Source organism: Dendropsophus ebraccatus, chromosome 4 (genome assembly GCF_027789765.1).
Source record: "Dendropsophus ebraccatus isolate aDenEbr1 chromosome 4, aDenEbr1.pat, whole genome shotgun sequence".
Classification (NCBI taxonomy): Eukaryota; Metazoa; Chordata; class Amphibia; order Anura; family Hylidae; genus Dendropsophus; species Dendropsophus ebraccatus.
The window spans coordinates 90,592,558-90,614,282 of NC_091457.1; the positions used below are offsets into that span (position 1 = coordinate 90,592,558).

The window sequence follows — 21,725 nt, forward strand, 5'->3', positions numbered from 1 at the left end:
ACAAAAAAGTGTAAAACAACTGTCTTGAAGGAGTTTCCAGAGATGCCTGTTGCCCATTTTGCCTTCACTATGCGGTACAGCTCACCCCAAAACATCTCGTAGCACCCCATCACTCTCCTTCCTGGTCAAATAGCCCTTACACAGCCTGGAGGTTTGTTTGGGGTCATTGTCCTGTTGAAAGATAAATGATGGTCCAACTAAACGCAAAGCGGATGGAATAGCATGGCCCTGCAAGATGCTGTGGTAGCCATGTTGGTTCAGTATGCCTTCAATTTTGAATAAATCCTCAACAGTGTCACCAGCAAAGCACCCCCACACCATCACACCTCCTGCTCCAAGCTTCATGGTGGCAACCTGGCATGAAGAGTCCATCGGTTCATCTTTTCTGCGTTGCACAGACACAGTGGTTGGAACCAAAGATCCTAAATTTGGACTCATCAGACCAAATTTCCACTGGTCTAATGTCCATTCCTTGTGTTCTTTAGCCCAAACAAGTCTCTTGTGCTTGTTGCCTGTCCTTAGCAGTGGTTTCCTAGCAGATATTTTACCATGAAGGCCTTCTGCACAAAGTCTCCTCTTACCAGTTGTTGTAGAGATGAGTCTGCTGCTAGAACTCTGTGCCATTGACCTGGTCTCTAATCTGAGCTGCTGTTAACCTGAGATTTCTGAGACTGGTGACTTTGATGAACTTCTCCTGTGCAGCAGAGGTGACTCTTGGTCTTCCTTTACTGGGGCGTTCCTCATGTCAGCCAGTTTCTTTGTAGCGCTTGATGATTTTTATAACTGCACTTGGGGACACTTTCAAAGTTTTCCCAATTTTTCAGACTGACTGACCTTAATTTCTTAAAGTAAGATGGCCACTTGTTTTTCTTTACATAGCTGCTTTTTTCTTGCCATAATACAAATTCTAATGGTCTATTCAGTAACACTATCAGCTGTGTATCCACCTGACTTCTGCACAACACAACTGATAGTCCCAACCCCATTTATAAGACAAGAAATCCCACTTATTAACCTCTTAAGGACATAGGACGTACCGGTACGTCCTATGTCCTCACTTGCACTTCAAAGCGGGGCCGCGCGGCGGCCCCGCTTTGAAGTGCCGCGATCCCGGGTGCCGCGAGTAGCCCGGGACCGCCGCTATTAGCGGGCACGGTCTGATCGCCGTGCCCGCTAATTAGCTAATCGGAGGCAGCTGTCAAAGTTGACAGCTGCCTCCGATTACCGGAGGCAACGTTTCCCTGGTGTCTAGTGGGGGAGATCGCTCCTCCGGGACCTTGTCCCGGAGGAGCGATCTCCGTTACTGATGCCGGCCGGGGACGCGTCCAAGATGGCGCCGTCCTCGGCTCGGCACTCGTTTACTTCCGGCTGCAGCAGCCGAAAGCAAACGAGTGCCGATCTCATGGATCTCTGCAGCATATCTATGCTGCAGAGATCTCAATGAGAGATCACAGTGTATATACTAGAAGTCCCCCATGGGGGCTTCTAGTATATGTGTAAAAAAAAAAAAAAAAGTGTTGTTAATAGTAAAAAGCCCCCTCCCCTAATAAAAGTCTGAATCACCCCCCTTTTCCCAGGTTTTAAATAAAAGTAAACAAATAAATAAATAAATAAACATGTTTGCTATCGCCGCGTGCGTAATCGCCCGAACTATTAATTAATCACATTCCTGATCTCGTACGGTAAACGGCGTCAGCGCAAAAAAATCCCAAAGTGCAAAATTGCGCATTTTTGGTCGCATCAAATCCAGAAAAAATGTAATAAAAAGCGATCAAAAAGACGTATATGGGCAATCAAGGTACCGATAGAAAGATCATGGCGCAAAAAATGACACCTCGCACAGCCCCATAGACCAAAGGATAAAAGCGCTATAAGCCTGGGAATGGAGCGATTTTAAGGAACGTATATTGGTTAACAACGGTTTGAATTTTTTACAGGCCATCAGATACAATATAAGTTATACATGTTATATATCGTTTTAATCGTAACGACTTGAGGAACATGCATAACAAGTCAGTTTTACCCCAGGGTGAATGGAGTAAAAACACATTTCCCCCAAATAAAAGAAATGCGTTTTTTTTTTCAATTTCACCACACTTCGAATTTTTTTCTGGTTTCGCAGTGTACTTTATGCAAAAATTCAGCCTGTAATTGCAAAGTACAATTAGTGACGCAAAAAATAAGGGGTCATGGGGGTTTCTAGGTGGAAAAATGCAAGTGCTATGACCTTTTAAACACAAGGAGGAAAAACCGAAAACGTAAAAACGAAAATGGGCCATGTCCTTAAAGGGTTAAACTTGACAGTGCACACCTGTGAAGTGAAAACCATTTCCAGTGACTACCTCTTGAAGCTCATCAAGAGAATGCCAAGAGTGTGCAAAGCAGTAACCAAAGCAAAAGGTGGCTACTTTGAAGAACCTAGAATCTAAGACATATTTTCAGTTGTTTCACTTTTCTGTTAAGTATATAATTGCACATGTGTTAATTCATAGTTTTGATGCCTTCAGTGTGAATCTACAATTTTCATAGTCATGAAAATACAAAAAAACTCTTTGAATGAGAAGGTGTGTCCAAACTTTTGGTCTGTACTGTATGTACAAGCTCTGCTGGATGGGGGGAGATGAAGGGGGAGTAGTGCTCACTGTTCTCTCCTTCCATAGAGCACAGATAGTCCATTTCTTCTCCACAGAACACTGCACTATTAGGCAGCAGGGTCAATTTCTGTGATTCTATTGGCTCTGAGGGACCATGAAGGTCTTGAAGAGCACTATCAATGACTAAAAAGGAACATGTGACACTGAGTGTAACAAACTAATAGGACTTTCTCACTGCCAGGACCGCCCAGTGCTATGACACGTCTGTAATGTACTGGCACAAAATGGAGGACAGCAACCAGGGCTGTGGAGTCGGTAAGCCGCAGCTTCAACTCCAACTCCGACTCCAGAATTTTATCAGGACCGACTCCAACTCCTGCTCCTTCATAAATAGCTGGTCATATATTAGGGGAGTTATTTATTACATTGGCTCAGCAGCTTCTCCCTAATGTCCTACATGATCCTGGGGTGACTTCTGAGTGAATAAAAGAAATACTGTATATAAAGCAGATTCTCCTGTGTGTGCAGTGGATGCAGCCAGTCTCCAGCCTCCATGTCCTGAACTACTCACAACTAGACTAGATGGAGCAGGTGGTCTTTTCCTGCTGATAGTCTTCTATGTTTCTAACTAAATATTCACCATACTTAAAGAAACACTGCTAACAATGCCAGATACCTGTAAAATAGAGGTCAGCCATAGAGATATAGAGGGGGTCACACATAGTGATATAGAGAGGGGTCACACATAGTGATATAGAGAGGGGTCACACATAGTGATATAGAGGTCACACAGTGATATAGAAGGTCACTGTGGGGGCACACAATAGCATGCACACACAGCCTGCTGCAGCCATAGAATACACACACACCCACACAGCCTGCTGCAGCCATAGCACACACACACAGCTTGCTGCAGCCATAGCGCACACCACACACAAACACACACTCGGCTTGCTCCGGCCATAGCACACATACACACAGCCTGCTGCAGCCATAGCACACACATATACATACACACACACACACACACACACACACACACTGCCTGCTGCATCCATAGCATACAAACACAGTCTGCTGCAGTCATAGCACACACACAACCTACTGCAGCCATAGCATGTCCACACACACACACACACAGCTGCAGCCATAGAACACTGAAGAAAAACACAAAATCTTCTCCCAGAGAGAAAAAAACACACTAAGGACAGAGGTTACTGCTACACTACTTATGTCTTCTACTCCTCCTCTATATTACACAGGATATCTTCATATTACACTGCTACTCATATACAGTCATCCAGCATCCAGGAAGAGAACAGCACAGATTTCCCCCCACACAATGGACTCTTCCAGCTCAGAAACAAACTGCCAAATATTGACCAACAACTTTTCCCCGACCACCCTTATGTAATAGGGCCAGTGTCCTATTAGAATGTTGCTCATAATATATATTCATGAGCAAAAATTCAGGTCAAAATTCAATTCTACATTTTTTAAAGATTTTTTTTTTAAAGCTGGAGTCGGAGTCAGTACATTTTTTCCTACTCCAGACAAAACTAGCTCCGACTTCCTGTGCAGCTGTAGAGGTGGTCAAAGTAAGGGAAAATGACCAGACTGGAACTGGAAGCACATGGGTGGTATGTATAACTTTGGGAAAGGAACAGAAAGGAAGAAAAAACTTTTAAACTGGACAACCCCTTTAAGGCACCTGTGCAGTGTTCAGACAGTAGAAAATGTTCCAGTGGCATTCCTAATGATGAAGAGGGTGGGGAGGAGGGACAGAGGTGTGGTGCAAAGTTAGGACACAGATATTTATTGGGGGGGGTCAGATTGTGGGTACAGAGTCGCCTTAAGAATGGAACTCTCCATTTTCCTCCACCCTATCCTTTCCACAGCTATTTTTCCATTCTTTGTACCCAACACCTTTATTGACTAATTACCATAGGGTTTAATTTTGGATGTTAAATTAAAAGACATTGATCACATATAGCCCTAGATATTATTATTTTCCATGTCTTTAGTTGAAATATTCCTAAAAATGGGGCAAGCCAATAAAATAATGTTGCCTTATGTAAATGGATTTTATTCTTCTATTAAAGGCTAACAAAATGAATTGAAGTTAGTATCTGTTCTTACCAATTTAATATCTGATACGTCCCCATCTGGGGACCATATATTGAATGGATTCTTAGAACAGGGAGGTGGAAAAAGAGCTTGTTTTTTCTTCCCCAGGCACTGACCTGCATTGCAGTGATTCCAGGTTCAGTGCAAAAAATAAATAATTAAAAAATAAATAAAATAAAGCATCTGATAAGCTGGGCTGAAAATACAACTAGGAAAATTTTTATGAATAAAGCCAGATTCTGAACCCTTTTTTTCTAATTTCTTTAATTTAACTGTATTTGTAATTAGTTGTACATTATTATTGGAGCAGCCATATTACCTGAGCCTCTGCACCTTTAACAGCATTTAGCTATATGCTTTACAGCAGCCACAAGGAAAATACAAACCAACAGACTGGAGGGGATGCGGCTTACTTTTATAGGAGAGTTTCCTAGGCATGCTGTGTGACCTGTGAAGATGGGGGAGGTGATTTGTGACTATCATCTAATTGCTAGATCCCATGTTATCTATACACCGATATCAGGGGGGGATTAACTTTACCATAGGCCCCAAGCTGTTCACCAAGCCTGGGCCCCCCACCCCACTGTAATTATGGCAGCACTAGCCTGGCGTTCATAGTACAGAACAGATAATGTCATGATGTCCTGATTTGTGCAAAATTGCCATAAAAAAACTGTGATTTTTTGCAAATCATGGCGGAAGTATAGCCAGGAGACAGTACACCACTGAAAGTATAAGTCCTTTTGGGTGGTCATGGCCCCCCAGGAGTTCAGGGCCCGGGGCTACCGCCCAAAACGCCCGTTATAATCCACTACTGACCGGTATCTTTTTAGGGTACGTTTACACTGAGTAAAATAGGCGGAATTCTTTGCGTGGAGAGCGGCGGGAACGGGCCCTCCTATAGAGACACCGTGGGGCGCTGAGGCAGGCAGGATTCTGAGGCAGGGAGCTCCGCCACAGAATTCCTCCAATTTTACTCAGTGTGAACATACCCTTACTTTGTAATCCCATCTGTGGTGCTAATGATAACAGTTCTGAAAATTTACCTTTGAAAGTTTGAAAGATAAAAAAAAACCTGAAACAAATAAAAAAAATCAGTGTAACATAAAAACATAAAAGGGGATTTTCTGTTTACACATTTCCTTTGAGAACCTGTTAAATGTTATAGAAGATCCATATAAGTTGTTTTCAGATTTTCACTGATAATATTTAATGTGAGAATCTAATCAGGATTCCTCATTTTACCTCCGGTACGTACTCAAATGTGTTGGAGCACAATCGATTTTACTCTAATGCTCATCTTACCTTGATGTTATATCCTTGAGTGACCTTTGATGCAGTGATGACTTTTTATCTTTTCTTTTTTGTTCAATTACTTCCTTTTACAATCATATCTGTATTAAAACTATCAGTCTACCCCTTTCATGCAAACATATATTTTACATAAAATTTGAAAATTCTTTGCACCTTGTATAAATTTTTGTGTTCTTTATGTTTTTACATATAAGATTAGCATAGCAGAATATATACAGGAATAGGTAAGACATTCAACCTTGGAAGGAAATAAAACAATTGTATTACCAAACTCTATTGCCAAAAGTGATAATTGAAACCCTATATGAAACTGACAGCATTTTTATCCCTTCGTGACCAAAAGTCAGTGATGCACGTATGCCCAGATAACATTTCTAAAAGCCATAACGCTTTTATTTTTAGTTGTGGGCTCATTTTTTTGCACCAAGATGTATAGTTTTTATGAGTTCCCTTTCAACTTTTACTGGAGTAGGGGCTTTGTAATATTTTCTTAATTTTTTTCCATAGGGGACTTTTATAAGTGATTGCTTATACTGGTCATTGCTATGATATTGCATAAAACTGATCAGTGTTATCAGCGCTCTGCTCATAGTCTTCCTGCAGTACGCTGATTGGAACCTCAGGAACACAGGGAAGTTGCTCATTGACAGGTATCCTTCTTGTCACTGACACCCTTAAACGTTACAATTGCTATAGAGTGCCACATTTGAGGAGTTAATGATGGACAGCAGCACGATCACTACTGTCCATAATTGTACCGGCTTCTGGCACGATAATGTGTGCGGTTCTGTTCACACTGGTGCTGTACACATTAAAGAACTCTAAAGAACAATGTCAGGGCATTGGCAGTTGGAACATACATAGACATCTGGCTGACGTGAAGGGGTTAAAGGTGCAGCCATAATCATAAAACTAGAGAAATAACTGGATAGACACTAAATTTATAGCAATTGATTATTAGCAAAATACATAGATATACTAACCTTAGTGAGGTGAAAAATAGAAATGACAATTAAGCATTCTGGTTTTGAATGCATAAAAGTTATACGCATCATATTATTTATATAAATGAAAAAATGCAATGAATGAATACTTTTCTTGCACTAACAAGTGTACAAAAGCTACCTTCATCTCGCTGTTGCACACAAGACCTGTTATCAGAGTTGTGGAATTCTCTTTCTTTACCTTGTAAAAAAAAATAGCAATTAAAAACAAATATTTTATGGAGATTTAGAGCAAAAAAATCGGAAGCTTTTTCAAAATCATTTCCATATGTCACTGTCCTTTTTATTAGCCAGTTGCTGTCTGATTTATTCTAGACACCTAAAATAGGCAGGGAACTTTGTGATGTAAAGTAGTCTCAGGAAAACAGAATATATTAACATTTCTTCCTGGAGATATACGGACATTGACAAAGGACGTAACTTTAAAAATTAGAGGGAAAGACATAAGGAAGTACTTTTTTACAGTAAGGGTGATCCGTGGAACAGTTAAAGTCATGGATCAGAAAGTACATGATATATATTTCCCACCCTAGCTCTGCAAAACAAATGACATAACACACAAAAATGTGTATGATCATCCTTAAAGGGGTTATCAGAATATTTATTTTTCAGTCTGGTATTAAAAATAAGAAAAACAAAGCAGCATACTCATGTCGCTCCATCCAGCATTAACATTCAAATCCCCTCCATCAGCCGTTTACTTCCCTATATAACGTGATTTGAGTACCACCCGGATGACCCTGCCGCCAATCACTGACCTTAATGAGACCAGACCAGAATGATTGCCGACATAGTATTCCAGCACATCATCACTGTAGGAAACGGCAATGGCCAGAGAAAGTATAAAACAAGTGAGTACACTGTATTTCATTTATCACATTATAAGGCTGGGAAATTATTTTTAAATAATTCAAACACCTGTAAGACCATATTTACGTGTGGTGAAATCACACTTCATAGTACAGTAGAGTTTCCAGACCACAACCACATGTAGTGATTGTGGAAAAGCCGCACATTTTCTGCAATAACTTGTGAAGATAGTTGGTGGAAAACGTGGATATGCCCTAAGATTTGATTCTTATCAGCAATATAATTATGATTTACAAATTTTTGAACAGTCATAAAAAAATCAACCACTCTGAATGGACAAAATCAACTAAACATTAAAGCAATTGTATAGCCTTATTCCACAATGATTGTGCAATCGTAATAAGCATTGGTGATAAACATAAATGGTTCTTCCCTTTGGCTAGATTCACACGTAACTTATCCACAGCTGATTTCACACTGCGAGTTTGCAGTGAAATCCGCTGTGGATACCTCTCCTGTCATTTCCAATGTGATTACATACTAGCAGTGAGTATGTAAGTGCCGGCCCAATTAACCCCCCGCTGACGGGAAGATACTTTACCTGCTCCGCGATCCTGACGCTTCTGAGGCGCCCGGAGGTCCCGCACAGCCATTCAGTGACTGCGCGGGGCTGTGCACTGATTAGCTGTGCGGGACCTACATATATGGTACTGTGCAAAAGTTTTAGGAAGGTGTGAGAAAATGCTGCAAAGATGGACAACTCCCATTCTGATAGGATCCAAATTTTTATTTTTCAGCAGGACAACAATCCTAAATATACTGCCAATGCCATTAAGAACTATATTTAGTGTAAAGAAGAACAAGGAGTCCAGGAAGTGATGATTTGGCCTCCACAGAGCTCTGACCTCAACATCATCACATCATCTGTCTGGGATTACAGAAAAAGATGTCAGGACCTAAAGGGGTATTCCAGTAAAAAACAACTTTTCCCCTATCTGACCTCTGTACAACCAGCGATCTCCATATCAGGCCCCGGCTTCTGTGTAATAAATAAAGTTGCGGGTACGACACGTGACCTGCGTCTCTATTCATTCCTATGGTGCAATGGAAAGAGCCAAGAACGCCGAAAGAGCGATGTACTTGGCTCATATACAGAAGCCGGGGTCCAATATGGAGATTGCCGGGGGGTACAAAGGTCGGACTCCTGCTATCTCCTACTAAAAGTTATTTTTTCCTGGAATACCTCCTTAACCCTATACCCATAGATTTGTGGTTAGTTCTCCAAGACGTTTGGACAAATCTCCATGCCAAATAACTGTGTGCATGTACCTACAAGAATTTATGCTTTTTTTAATGCAATTGGTGGTCTAACCAAATATTGATTTAGAGTGCCTTCACACAGGACGTATCGCAGCGGAACTCTCGCTGCGAGTTTTGCAGTGAGATCCTCTATGATGTAAGGTCCTGGCAGGTCCCTTTGAATACATACTCACAGCAGTCTTTTAGACCGCTGCGAGTATGTAAATCACCCGCCTCTTAACCCCTTAATCAGCTCTTGCTGTATACATTACCTGTCTTCAATGCTTCTTGCTCTCCCACCCAGCCAATCAATGGCTGCGGCTGGGCAACACACTGATTGGCTAGGCGGGAAAGCAGGAAGCCAGGAACCCGTGCAGCAAGGATTGAAGACAAGACAGGTAATGTATACAGCGGGAGCCGATTAAGGGGTTAGGGGCGGGTGATTTACATACTCGCACAGGTCTTCACAGGGACCTTCCAGGACCTTACATCGTAGCGGATCTCGCTGCAAAACTCGCAGCAAGATTTCCGCTGCCATACGTCCTGTGTGAAGGCACCCTAAATTTGCATTTCTTCTGTGCATTCACTCTGAATTATGTTCATCAATACAACTAAACTCTCAGCACTACTATGTTTTAAAGCAGGGGTGGGGAACCTCTGGCCCGCGGGCCGCATCCGGCCCCTGAGACCTCCCGATGCGGCCCGCGGCTCCCCTGTGATGCGCGCCGCTCTGCTGGGGAAGAAGCTGGCATACACCGCATCCTCCGGTGTCTGTGACAGCTGGCGGACACCGGAGGATGCTGTCTGTGCCGGCTCCTTCCCCAGCAGAGCGGCGCGTGTCTTCAGTCTCCTGCGGGCCGCGCGCGATGACGTCATTTCATCGCGCGCCGCCTGCAGGAGAAGACCGGCACAGAGGACCTGGGAGAGAAGAGGACCTGGACTGCGTGGGAGCGGAGGTAAGGTGAGTGGGATGTTTATTTTTTTATTTGGGGGTTAACTAGGATCCCAGGGACATGACTGATGGGGGGGACAACTAGGCTACCAGGGACATGACTGATGGGGGGGGGGGGGGGGGACAACTAGGCTACCAGGGACATGACTGATGGGGGGACAACTAGGCTACCAGGGACATGACTGATGGGGGGACAACTAGGCTACCAGGGACATGACTGATGGGGGGACAACTAGGCTACCAGGGACATGACTGATGGGGGGGGGGGGCAACTAGGCTACCAGGGACATGACTGATGGGGGGGGACAACTAGGCTACCAGGGACATGACTGATGGGGGGGGACAACTAGGCAACCAGGGACATGACTGATGGGGGGGACAACTAGGCTACCAGGGACATGACTGATGGGGGGGGACAACTAGGCTACCAGGGACATAACTGATGGGGGGGGACAACTAGGCTACCAGGGACATGACTGATGGGGGGGACAACTAGGCTACCAGGGACATGACTGATGGGGGGGGGACAACTAGGCTACCAGGGACATGACTGATGGGGGGACAACTAGGCTACCAGGGACATGACTGATGGGGGGGGGACAACTAGGCTACCAGGGACATGACTGATGGGGGGGACAACTAGGCTACCAGGGACATGCCTGATGGGGGGGGGAATAACTAGGCTACCAGAGACATGACTGATGGGGGGGGGGATAACTAGGTTACCAGAGACATGACTGATGGGGGGGGGGGGAATAACTAGGCTACCAGGGACATAACTGATGGGGGGGGGGACAACTAGGCCACCAGGGACATGACTGATGGGGGGGACAACTAGGCCACCAGGGACATGACTGATGGGGGGGACAACTAGGCTACCAGGGACATGACTGATGGGGGGGACAACTAGGCTACCAGAGACATGAATGATGGGGGGGGGACAACTAGGCTACCAGGGACATGACTGATGGGGGGGACAACTAGGCTACCAGGGACATGACTGATGGGGGGATAACTAGGCCACCAGGGACATGACTGATGGGGGAGACAACTAGGCTACCAGAGACATGACTGATGGGGGGGGGAATAACTAGGCTACCAGGGACATGACTGATGGGGATTAACTAGGCTACCAGGGACATGACTTGGGGGTTAACTAGACTACAAGGGGCATCACTGGGGGTTAACTACAATAGCAGGGGCACTAGGGGAACAATACTATGCCTTGTCCTGGGTGCTGCAAACCCCCGCTACTAACTGCCGCGCACGGTATGCGGCCCTCGAATGATTTTATTAATGCCCGACCGGCCCTCGACATGGAAAAGGTTCCCCACCCCTGTTTTAAAGCATGCTTACTTTGCAGCATTTTCTCTACACCTGCCTAAAATGACTGCACAGTACTTTATAAACAATGATCTTACCAAGGGAATTGTCCATCAGATACTTAAAATTTTTTGTTCAAATGATAAGTCATTTACAAGTAAATTGAAAGTCTTAACCTACACGCTACCATCCCTAAAAGAGACAGAAATTACATTGACATTGTTGCTTCTCGTCTTTCTACATAAGACAAAAAAAGTTAATCCTTACTTCTACCAAGAACAATAAGTAAAATAGAACTGAAAACAGAAGAAAATTATGATAATTCTTACCTACTCCAACTATAAAAAATAAAAATAAAATAAAGTGTTGATAGCCCTGCATTTACATGGAGGATTTTTTTTTTAAACCTTAAATAAGTGAACAGTGGTTATGACCTCTCCTTCTGTACCTTGTCTGTACTGTACATATACTTCCATTTTTGAACACAAGACAGCTTGTGGCTGCATATGTATGACACACGGCATCAGTTGTATTTACAGATACTGATGGTGGTGGCAATGATATTTATGTTTGCACTACATATATAAATATTTAAAATTTCTCAGACCTTACGCAGTAGTAACATGAACAGTTCTTCCCCAAAGATATCCATATAATACTAGACAGAGTACATGGTGGAGAAAGAGAAAACAAAATATTGGGATATAAATGATGTAAACATTCAGGTACATATTTATACACCTGGTGTGTGAGTATACAATACCTGTTACAAGTATTTCTTCCATATCTTGCCTTGGATATAGTATATACATGTAAACTGTGATATAAACCTTGGATTAAAGAACCTTAAACATTTGAAGCCCAACAGGGAATATTTGACTAAACCCATAGAGAATATCTGCCAGGATTACAGAACATTTTGAACACTATTCATTTTATTGGCAATGTTTAACTGTATTTGTGCGCTGTAACAAACTGCTGATAAAAATATAATAAAACTTGTATTATGGCTATATAGCACTGCATGGGATGTAAAACACCGCAATTTTTTTATGTCGACCCCATAGATCCAAATAAAAATCTAACCGGATTTCGTTAAACGTAAGCTTATTTTATGTCTATGGAGGTAATAAAAATATTGTTTCATTTAGAATGCAGAGCAAATTCAGCTCTAGTGATTACTGTAGGTTTATTTCACTATTTATGAAGAATACTATATTGCCTGCAGAGCACTTAGGACTTCCTATCTGTGTGAAACTGGCCTGGTTTAGCAAATGTGAGCATATTGAGCATGTTATTAGTTTACGTTAATAATCATTTATATGAATATAGTGTAGAGCACGTATCAAGGGTTGCAATGGATTAGTGGATGTTATGGGCGTCGTTCTGGACTGCATTGTCTTTGCAATAAAACCCAGTTCAAAAGACAGGGGGTAAAGTGTGAATTTTAAATGTACCTAATAACTAATAAGAATTGTATGCGGTGCAAATGTCATTCTGAATACATTTTATTGACTGAATGTCCTGGTAATGAAATTATAACAATCATTATTTTTTTCATCTGTAGCACATTGTAATCGGCTATGGGCAGCACAGGAAAGGATTTACTGTAATTCTGCTGCCATCTCAAGGTCAGTGCTGGTTTATTTCTGTCCCTGGTAGTTTTCTTTTTCACTTCAGGAAGATATTATCTGATTTGTGACATTTCTATGTTTTTTTTTTCTGTTCCTGAATAGTAACTGTGTATGTATGCAATATAGATATTGTGCTTGCAGATATTTGTTTATCTGTATTTTTATGTTCCTGAACTGTAATTGTTTATGCATCAATATAAATAAAGACTATAGGATTTTCTGATCTTTGTTTCCACTTGTTGTATATAATACCCTGATACTGAAAAAACTATAAAGTGTATGAGCAGTTTATAAGAATTCTATTCTAAACCAGAAAACTGACTGCAGTTAACTCATTTTTAGCAATGTTCTCTGTAAGGAAACAGGTATACAGAGCTATTTGGTTGGTTGGTTGGATGCTTACATTACAGAGCTCCTTGTCATTACATATGTCATGAAGGAATATTGTGGTCGTCATAGATTTTTCCTAATTACTAACAGAACAACAGATAGCAAACACATTTATTTCAACTCTGGAATGTTGTAAATGGTTGTTCAGCACTTAAGTTCTCCATTAAGGCCTGGGGCCATAGATTTCCTACTAGTGGGTTGGGGGCTAGTCATCATTCTTCTCAGAATTCTTGCATGGATAATATTCTAAGCTGGAAATAGAGACCTGCAGTGGGTTGTGTTTGGTAATTTAATGCTTTGCAGAAAAAATGTTCTCAACACTCTGCAGCACCAAACCTACAGGAATAAGTCCAGACCAGACATGTTTAACATTGTATTACAGGTACAGGCCAGATCACAAAATGTACAACTATGACCTAGTGCACAGAGGCTGTACAGAGAAACTTCAATATACTTACAGTTCCATAATAGGTTGGTACTTCATGTGCTCTTGTTGAGGCCTATGTAAGGCTGCATATTCTCCTATACAAGCGATTGTTTCTAAGTATCTGTATTACAAATTCATCCCCTACAGAGATGGAGCAGAGTTAACTTAGTGCTTAGCAGAAGTGTTTCAGATGCCCTCAGTTACTTCATCACATTTAGTTCAGTGACTAAATCAGCTCTTAAACAAACATACCTTTTTACTACAATAAGAGATAAATTAAATATATTTAAGGGCTGACAAAGCTTTATAAAAAAAATTACATAAAAAAAAAATGATACCACATGGCCCTTAAACCAACGCTTAGGCTAGCTTTGTGAAGGCTTTGCGTTATTTTTTCTGATCTATTTGTTTTAATAATAAAAATTTGCAAAAAAATCCAAAAAAAGCTTATTAAAAAAGAAGGCTATTAAAAAAGAATAATTTTCCAAAAAAGGGATCTGAATAAATTCACAGTTTCTGGGTTCTATGAGAGAACAGCTTGTGAGATGACTTTGTTTATGTAAAATTGTTCCCAATGTCACTTACAATTTTAGGAAAAAGGACATGTGGGGCTGACTGGATACACGGACTATTACTCTGCTCCGACTTACTTCTTCCAATACATTTCCAAACCAAAGAAAAAACTGGTTAAAGGCCACTTTCCAAGGGCAGTAATTTACATCAGCATTTGGGAGCCAAAACCAGAAGTAGCAGAACTATAAGGAAAGCTTGGCACCTGTTCCGTTTTGGACCCACTTCTGGTTTTGGCTTACATATACTGATGCAAAATACTGACCACAATGTGAACTGGCCTAGATGCCATGTCAGAGTTACGATTCGGAGAATTGAATGTCTGCACATCACCTAAAAGGTCTTTCAAACTTATTTCATACTATTTTTATTCATTTTACTTTGTAAAATACGATCATGTACCTCTTATGTGTTCGTGCAAACTGGAACGCAGCAATAAACTAGCCACATTTTTTTTTCTTTTTGTATATGTGGCTAAAACAGTTGTCTTGTCTGCAAGCTTCGGAACAACTTAAGTCTCTGGGAAGTCGCTCCCCTGTAAGGACCTTTATAATAGCGCTTCTCACTTCCCGCTTCCACCTTGCTAGTGCAAAGGCAAGCGACCGTGTTTCTCCACTGATACGCAGTAAAGGCAGACAGAGCGGCATTTGTACAACTTTCAGATAGTCGTGGATTTTAATAGTTAAGGATTTTAGTCAGAAGCTGACTTTCCTAATGCCGTTTTACGAAGCGGGGCCCTTAAAAAATTCCCTTCGCAGCTAGGAATGGTTGGCAGGACATGAAAATTACCATGCATCGCAATTACTTTCTTTTTAAAATAGGGATGTATGGTGAAATATATTATGCATATTGTCTTGAAGCGCACCTTTAGGCCACATTTACTTTTCCGCTGTCATAGCTGCCATCTCGTGACATTTAATGAAGAATGCTAGCTGTGCATGACAGCTGGGAATAAAGTGCAAGCTATGCAGACCTATTATACCAGCCCTTATTGCATGTGAATCTCACTTACATCTAAATAGTATCACTCATGTCCACACTGAGACCCCTATGCATTGTTAGATTGTCACTCATAAATATTATAACCGATTCATTATGGTTTCAGCTTTTCTACGAAACCCTTAATGTCAGTCATATTGGCCAACAAACCATGGCAGCTCCGGATTCCTCCGCCTAGCAAATGTCCATCATTGTCAGTGACAAGCATACATTTTTAAAAAATTGTCACTCACGAGCGAATAATTACCCCCGTCCGCCTGACTGAAGTGTCACTCAGGAAATCCGTAATTAAACGCCAATAATTATCCGCATGTCAGTCAGGTTATCAGCCGCTTGGGGAGGTCTTCAGCCCCCATCAAAATTTAATCAGGGAGTCGCTCAGATTTCCTTCACATTGCCTGCATTTGGTGCTTTATTGTATTTGGCTGTGGGGGGAAAAAGTAAGTTTTTTTTTTCATTTTTATTTTTTATGCAATATGAAAAGCTCGTTTGTCGTTTGGCTCGGCACAGGATGGCGCCACGCTGCCTCTCCTTATACGAGGAGGATAAACTGCTTTTCTCTAGGAATGAGGGCTGACGGGTGGAGAAAACTGCACCTGGTTTATTATTCAGCTCCATTAACTAGAAACTGTCATCACTTTCATGCTGCCTAAAACAAGCGTCATGGGGGCGGTCCCCAGCATTCTCCCCGTCCACTGGACCTGGCCAATACCTCTCTCCCTGTATTGGAACAGAAATCAGGGATGGAGGGGTGAGGAGAAGCTGCCATGCTCCTCCCCCATGACTGGTGGTTCAGGCAGCATTAAAGTGATGACTGGTTGCCTTTAATGGTGTGGGTGTTACGGTAGCCGTGGTGATGGTCAAAAAAATAAAACCTGACACAAGAAGCATTTACCTACTGATGAAAACTGAACGCTTGTTTCTGACTGACATTTAGGAAAGATTTTTTTGTATCTCAGGTTTCTGTCAGGTTTTTCTTTGATAGGAACCAGAGGGACCAAATGGGGGGACTAGATAGGAATTATGCCTCACACAAATGGAGGGACTAGATAGGAATTATGCCTCACACAAATGGAGGGACTGAATAGGGGTTATTGCCTACAGGGGTGGAGGGACAGGATAGGGATTATTCCTCACTCAAATGGACTAGATAGGAAATATTCCTCACTCAAATAGAGGGACTAGATAGGGGTTATTCCTCACTCAAATGGACTAGATTGGAAATATTCCTCACTCAAACAGAGGGACTAGATAGGGGTTATTCCTCCCACAGATGGAGGGACTGACTAGGGGTTATTCCTCCCACAGATGGAGGGACTGACTAGGGGTTATTCCTCACACAGACTGGTAACCGTACAGAGCAGGGCGCCACCTCACATTGTTAGGAGACAACCTGTCCCTGTCACACAATGCTGGGAGTTGTGGTTGGGAAGCAGCCCTGGAGCTACAGGTTGCAGTGTCATGGCTGCTGTGCTCTGAGACGACTGACTTGATGCCGTCGCCGTTTCCCAGCCTCCCGCCACTTCCCTCGGTCACCGCACGAGTCACGTGTCACTCACACCGGCCGCTACGCACAGGTAGTTGATACGGCAACGCCACCACTTCCCGCCTCTGGCCTCGCTCCGCCGAGCCCCCGGCTGACGTCAAAGCCGAGGCCCACCTGACCTGTCATGTCGAGTCACGTGATCCACCTCCTGCACGCCGCCATTTTGAAACGCCTGAGAGGAAAGAGAGTGAGTTTGCTGGGGCTCTCCTTCTGGTGGGAATGCGCTTTATCGTCTTATTCTGAGGTGGGCGAGCGGCCGGGGGAATGATGGGGGAGGGCGCGGGTGTTCTCCGGGGAAGCCTGGGCAGGGAGAGGGGCTAGAGGGGAGCATGGAGCTGGTAACAGGCCGTGTCTGGAGCCTCCTCTCCGGTGTGTCTGTGAGGGGCCTGCCCCTTTCCAGGCTGTCACGTTGTCTGACCAAAACAAAGGCTCCTATCCTCACTGCAGTGTATGTGGATCCTAACGGTTATGTGTGGGCTCTCAGGGGCTCACGTGACCCGGGATACTGCGAGTCCCGGCTTGTCTGCTCCCCACAGAAGTCACCAGGCATGCAGCCACATACCCCCCTTCTCCCCTGTGTAGCCAGGATACAGAGAGCTGTGCTGCTGGCAGACTAGGGGGGAATCCTAAGGGAATCAGTCTCCAATGTCAGGAGGAGCTGCTGCTGCAGGACTTCTTAGGATATCAGGGCATGCTGGGGCTTGTAGTTCCACACATCTCTATCCTGTTGTATATAGCATGTGCAGTGCACTAATGAGTTGTATGTAAGTTCTACACTGTCGCCTTGTAGTTTGTGCTCCAAAACAATATTCAGTGGTCCCATAGACCATTTTTTGTAAGTTATTCGCACCATGACGCTCTATTTTTCCTTGTCAGCTGCCATATCCCCCCCGTCAGATGATACACACTTGCACAGTGCTGCATGATGGGCATTTTTCAATAATCACTGGAGGTAATGTTTAAAACACAGATTCCCATTGAAAGCAATAGGTTGTGGATTTCAGAACTGAATGCACCTGACAAATCTGTTGTGAACAATATGTCATCTTGACATTTATTCTTGTAAATTTCTGCTCATTCTGGGCTGAGTTGGCTAATCGGAGGTCCTGCTCAGTGATTGAGGGCTCTCTATATGGACCACGATACCCAGATAACTAAGCAGCGCCTCCTAGGGGACCACTCAGGATAAGTAGAGGATTACATTAATAATGGGCACGTTATACTGCAATTTTACCTATAGACAATAGATCAATCTGTTCCTCCCATAGTCCAGTCTCCTCTCTGCCAACTGAGCTACATCTTCAGTGCAACAGGTTCCTTTAAAAGATTGTCCAGTATTAGAAAAAGATGGCTGATTTCTCTCTAGAGACCGCTCCATGGCATTATTGAAATGAATGGAGGTGATTTTTAGACACTATCTGTGGACAGGTATGCTACTTTTGTTTAGACGACAGCATGCATTTATTTCTACTTATGTACTACCCCCTTAAATGGGTTTTCCAACTTTAAACTAACATGGTGGTCACACAGATTTCTGTCTAATCGTTCTCTATGAATGTGCTGTACCTGCAGCCCTATTCAAAACAAAGGAGCTGGGGGGTACAGAGGTCAGACAACCTACCTCCTCGACGACCATTACCACCACAATCTCTTACTTGTCCCCTATCCTGTGGATCTCTTTAAGGCCATTGATAAACGGTAGATGGTTTGAAAAATTACTGCTAAGGATTAGATGGATGTTTTCTCCTAGCCCTGCAGGGATCTGTGTGACCACCATAATTGTCAAGAAGTATACCCTTTGGTTTTAACCATGATGGGGGGGCATAACTGTTTTCTAATGCAAAGCAACAATTCCTGGTTGCACGACCAGGGGCCACTGTGCCGCACTGATAGATTTTTTTGAGACTGTGGGGTTGCATCTAGACTCTGTAAGATGGCTGTAAGGAGACCCATGGTACTTTTATATACCTCATACATTTATCTTTATATTCTCTTCCAGAACATAGAAAATGCTTTTAGGGTACAAACACACACGGCTTATACGCTGCGTATTTACTGCTGCGATACGCAGCAGATACGCAGCAGATTAGATCTAAATAACTGAACACAGTATCAAATCTGCTGCGTATCTGCTGTGTGTGTTTGTACCCTTAGTCAAAGTGTCAAATGGGGCATTCCCAAGCCCATCTGAAGTGCTGTAATATATCCTCGCTCCCCCTCCCTGCTTGAGTGACAGCCAGCTGGAGCTTGAGTCCCATACAGGATCGGTTGTGAGAGGGGAAAGTGAGGAAGCATTCCAGCTTGCAACACTTCAGAAACTTGGGGAATCTTCTCTGAAACTGTGCACTGGAGAATAAAAGCGCTTTCTAGTTTCTGGAAGCACAGATAGATATGAGCGGTACCATGTGTCTGGTTGCCCTAACAGTTATTTAACAGTGTCAGCAGTTTGGAAGGTAAATTGCAGACAATAGATTCACTTCAAGGGTTCATTTACACATACAGCATTGAATATGCTGCAAATTGTAGTTAGCGTATTATAAATAATACAACATATTCACTTGATCATCCCTGATCAGCTGCCATTCTGAGTGTTCCCAGTGTCCTCCCTGCTCTCAGCTGGTTGTGATGTGCTGACCCTGCACACTCAGCTAGTCACTGGCTGAAGCAGCATGATGCAGTGGGCATCGGGAGCTGTTATAATGGTAACTGTTAGAGACCTGGGGCAGGTGAGTATGGCTACTTTTATTTGGACAGCATCCAGAGCCAAGTCCTAAAAAAAATTGGTATAACCCAAAAGAGTTATCCAGCGCTACAAAACATGGCCACTTTTCCCCCTCTCTTGTCTCCAGATTGGGTGGGGTTTAAAACTCAGTTCCATTAAAGTAAATGGAGCTTAAAGGATAACTCCCACGAAATCTTTTTTTTGCGTATTTAAAACACATTACAAAGTTATATAACTTTGTAATGTGGTTAAATACCTGGTCGTTTTTTTTTTTGTTTTTTTTTTTGGGGGGGGGGTACCCACAGGAGTTGTCCTTTAATTGCAAACCACACCTGAACTGGAGACAAGAGAGGGGGAAAAGTGGCCATGTTTTTGTAGAGTTGGATAACCACTTTAAGTCAATGTTCACACTACGTAAAAGTTCGGCCGTTGTTGCCATCTGCAACAATGGCCGTACTTTTTGCGGAGCGCAACATAACCTTATCTGGTATGGGATCCCGGCTGGAGCGTATACACATCGTATACGCTCCGGCCGGGATCCCATACGGGGACGCAAATAACTGAATTCCGCCCGCAGAAAGACCTGTCAGTTCACACAGTGAAGGAAGCGACTCCGGCCGCTCGATTCACTGTGTGCTATGGGAAGCTCTGATGCGTGCACGTGCTGATGCGCCCGCATCAGAGCTCTTCGGCCGGACGGATCATACGGCCGGTACTTAAGTACCAGCCGCAATGATCCGGGCACAGACCGGCCGTTCTGTGACCCGGCCGGGGTCACGGAACGGCCAGTCTGATACGTAGTGTGAACATAGCTTAAAAGGTGTACCTGCTGTTTCAAAAAAAACTTTTGACAAGACATGAGTGTTCAAAAAAAGTCAGGCTCCAGAGACTTCCATTATGAGCCTGATTTATTTTTTTTCTGACAGAAAGCAGGGTGAGGACACACTGCAGTGCTCATTCTCCCAATCGGTATGGATCTGAACACTCACCTAGACCAATCAAAACTTTTAACATCTTTTTATGACATGTCAAAAGTTTTTTGAAACAGGTATACTTTAAGGTTTATTTATGTAAAACAACCCCCATCACCATACTGTCACTCTTGGCAGCCATCAGTCTCACACTATTTATTTTTTAGTTTCAAAATTCTCCCACAGACCACATCCTGAATACACACCGGGATCCACCCTCAGGGCTAGCACCCACTCTGTATCTGTGCTGCTCATACAGCTATGGTTATGTGCAGGTGAAAGGATATCTAGAGGACATAGTGACTTGGTAGAGAGCTACTATTTAGGAATAGTACTATAAACATTGAACTGACGCTCAATAGAAGTGATCTGTTTCTATAAATCTATTTAGATCACTGTGTTGATTTTTTTTCGTTCATACAAAATACATTGAACAAATGCCAAATTGCAGTCTTAAAATATTTATTTAATTTTATCACATTTCAGAAAAAAAAATTAGATCCGTTCCAAACTTTAGCTTAAAAAAATTATTTAAATGGATTGTGAGAACAGTCTGATGAGAATATTTAGGTGGTTTTCTATGGCAATTTCTTGTCTCTAGAAAGTAACATTTTCCTGGTCAGTTTTTGCTGTTTTCATCCCAGATGATTAGTGGTGAAGATGTATGGTAGCCATTTCTTGACTCTTTCATATATGTGCCGCCAGTTTCCTATTGCCGATCACAGGTGGAGTATATACTTTCCTCTGCTCTGTAATCTGGCATCTTTAATCGATCTTTAAGCGAACTTTAACCTGGGCTGACAGTGTCACAGTTGTGTGTCTGTGACACTGTCTGTATCTGCCCCGCTCTCCATTTGATGCTGTAGCTTCATGACGCTGACTGCCTCCTCTGGAATGATGGACAGCCGAAAGAGGCGGCCAGAGAATACTGCATCGTCTGGAGAGCAGGATGGGCTGAGGCCATCTGGGGTAGGAGCAGACCGTTTCATAGACACACCTCTGTGATGTCAGCCTGGGTTAAATATTTTTGTGTAGATTCCAGA

At 43.0% G+C, this 21,725-nt stretch overlaps 1 protein-coding gene, 1 long non-coding RNA gene and 1 other non-coding gene across 9 annotated transcripts in view; 2 read left to right on the top strand and 1 right to left on the bottom strand.

The window, feature by feature from the left end:
* LOC138788406 (uncharacterized) overlaps positions 1-17,219 on the bottom strand; it is a 56,355-nt gene extending 39,136 nt beyond the window's left edge. For 2 of the 3 annotated variants that reach the window (XR_011362593.1, XR_011362595.1), the window contains exons 1-5: positions 16,821-17,219; positions 15,691-15,868; positions 13,906-14,015; positions 7,798-7,851; positions 7,161-7,220 (exon numbers count right to left, since the gene is read on the bottom strand). This is a non-coding gene — a long non-coding RNA (uncharacterized lncRNA). The remainder of the gene's footprint in view (positions 1-7,160; positions 7,221-7,797; positions 7,852-13,905; positions 14,016-15,690; positions 15,869-16,820) is intronic. The other variant, XR_011362594.1, reaches the window with a different exon arrangement.
* Positions 4,677-4,873, top strand: LOC138790171 (U2 spliceosomal RNA). Its single transcript, XR_011362867.1, has one exon. It is a non-coding gene; the product is annotated as a U2 spliceosomal RNA (small nuclear RNA).
* Positions 16,735-21,725, top strand: part of ZNF507 (zinc finger protein 507) — a 30,294-nt gene continuing 25,303 nt past the window's right edge. The window contains exons 1-2 of one of the 5 annotated variants that reach the window (XM_069966240.1): positions 17,029-17,176; positions 17,866-17,941. In XM_069966240.1, coding sequence (XP_069822341.1) covers positions 17,114-17,176; positions 17,866-17,941 — 139 coding nt within the window. In that variant the 5' untranslated portion in view covers positions 17,029-17,113. The other 4 variants (XM_069966241.1, XM_069966244.1, XM_069966245.1 and 1 more) reach the window with 4 other exon arrangements.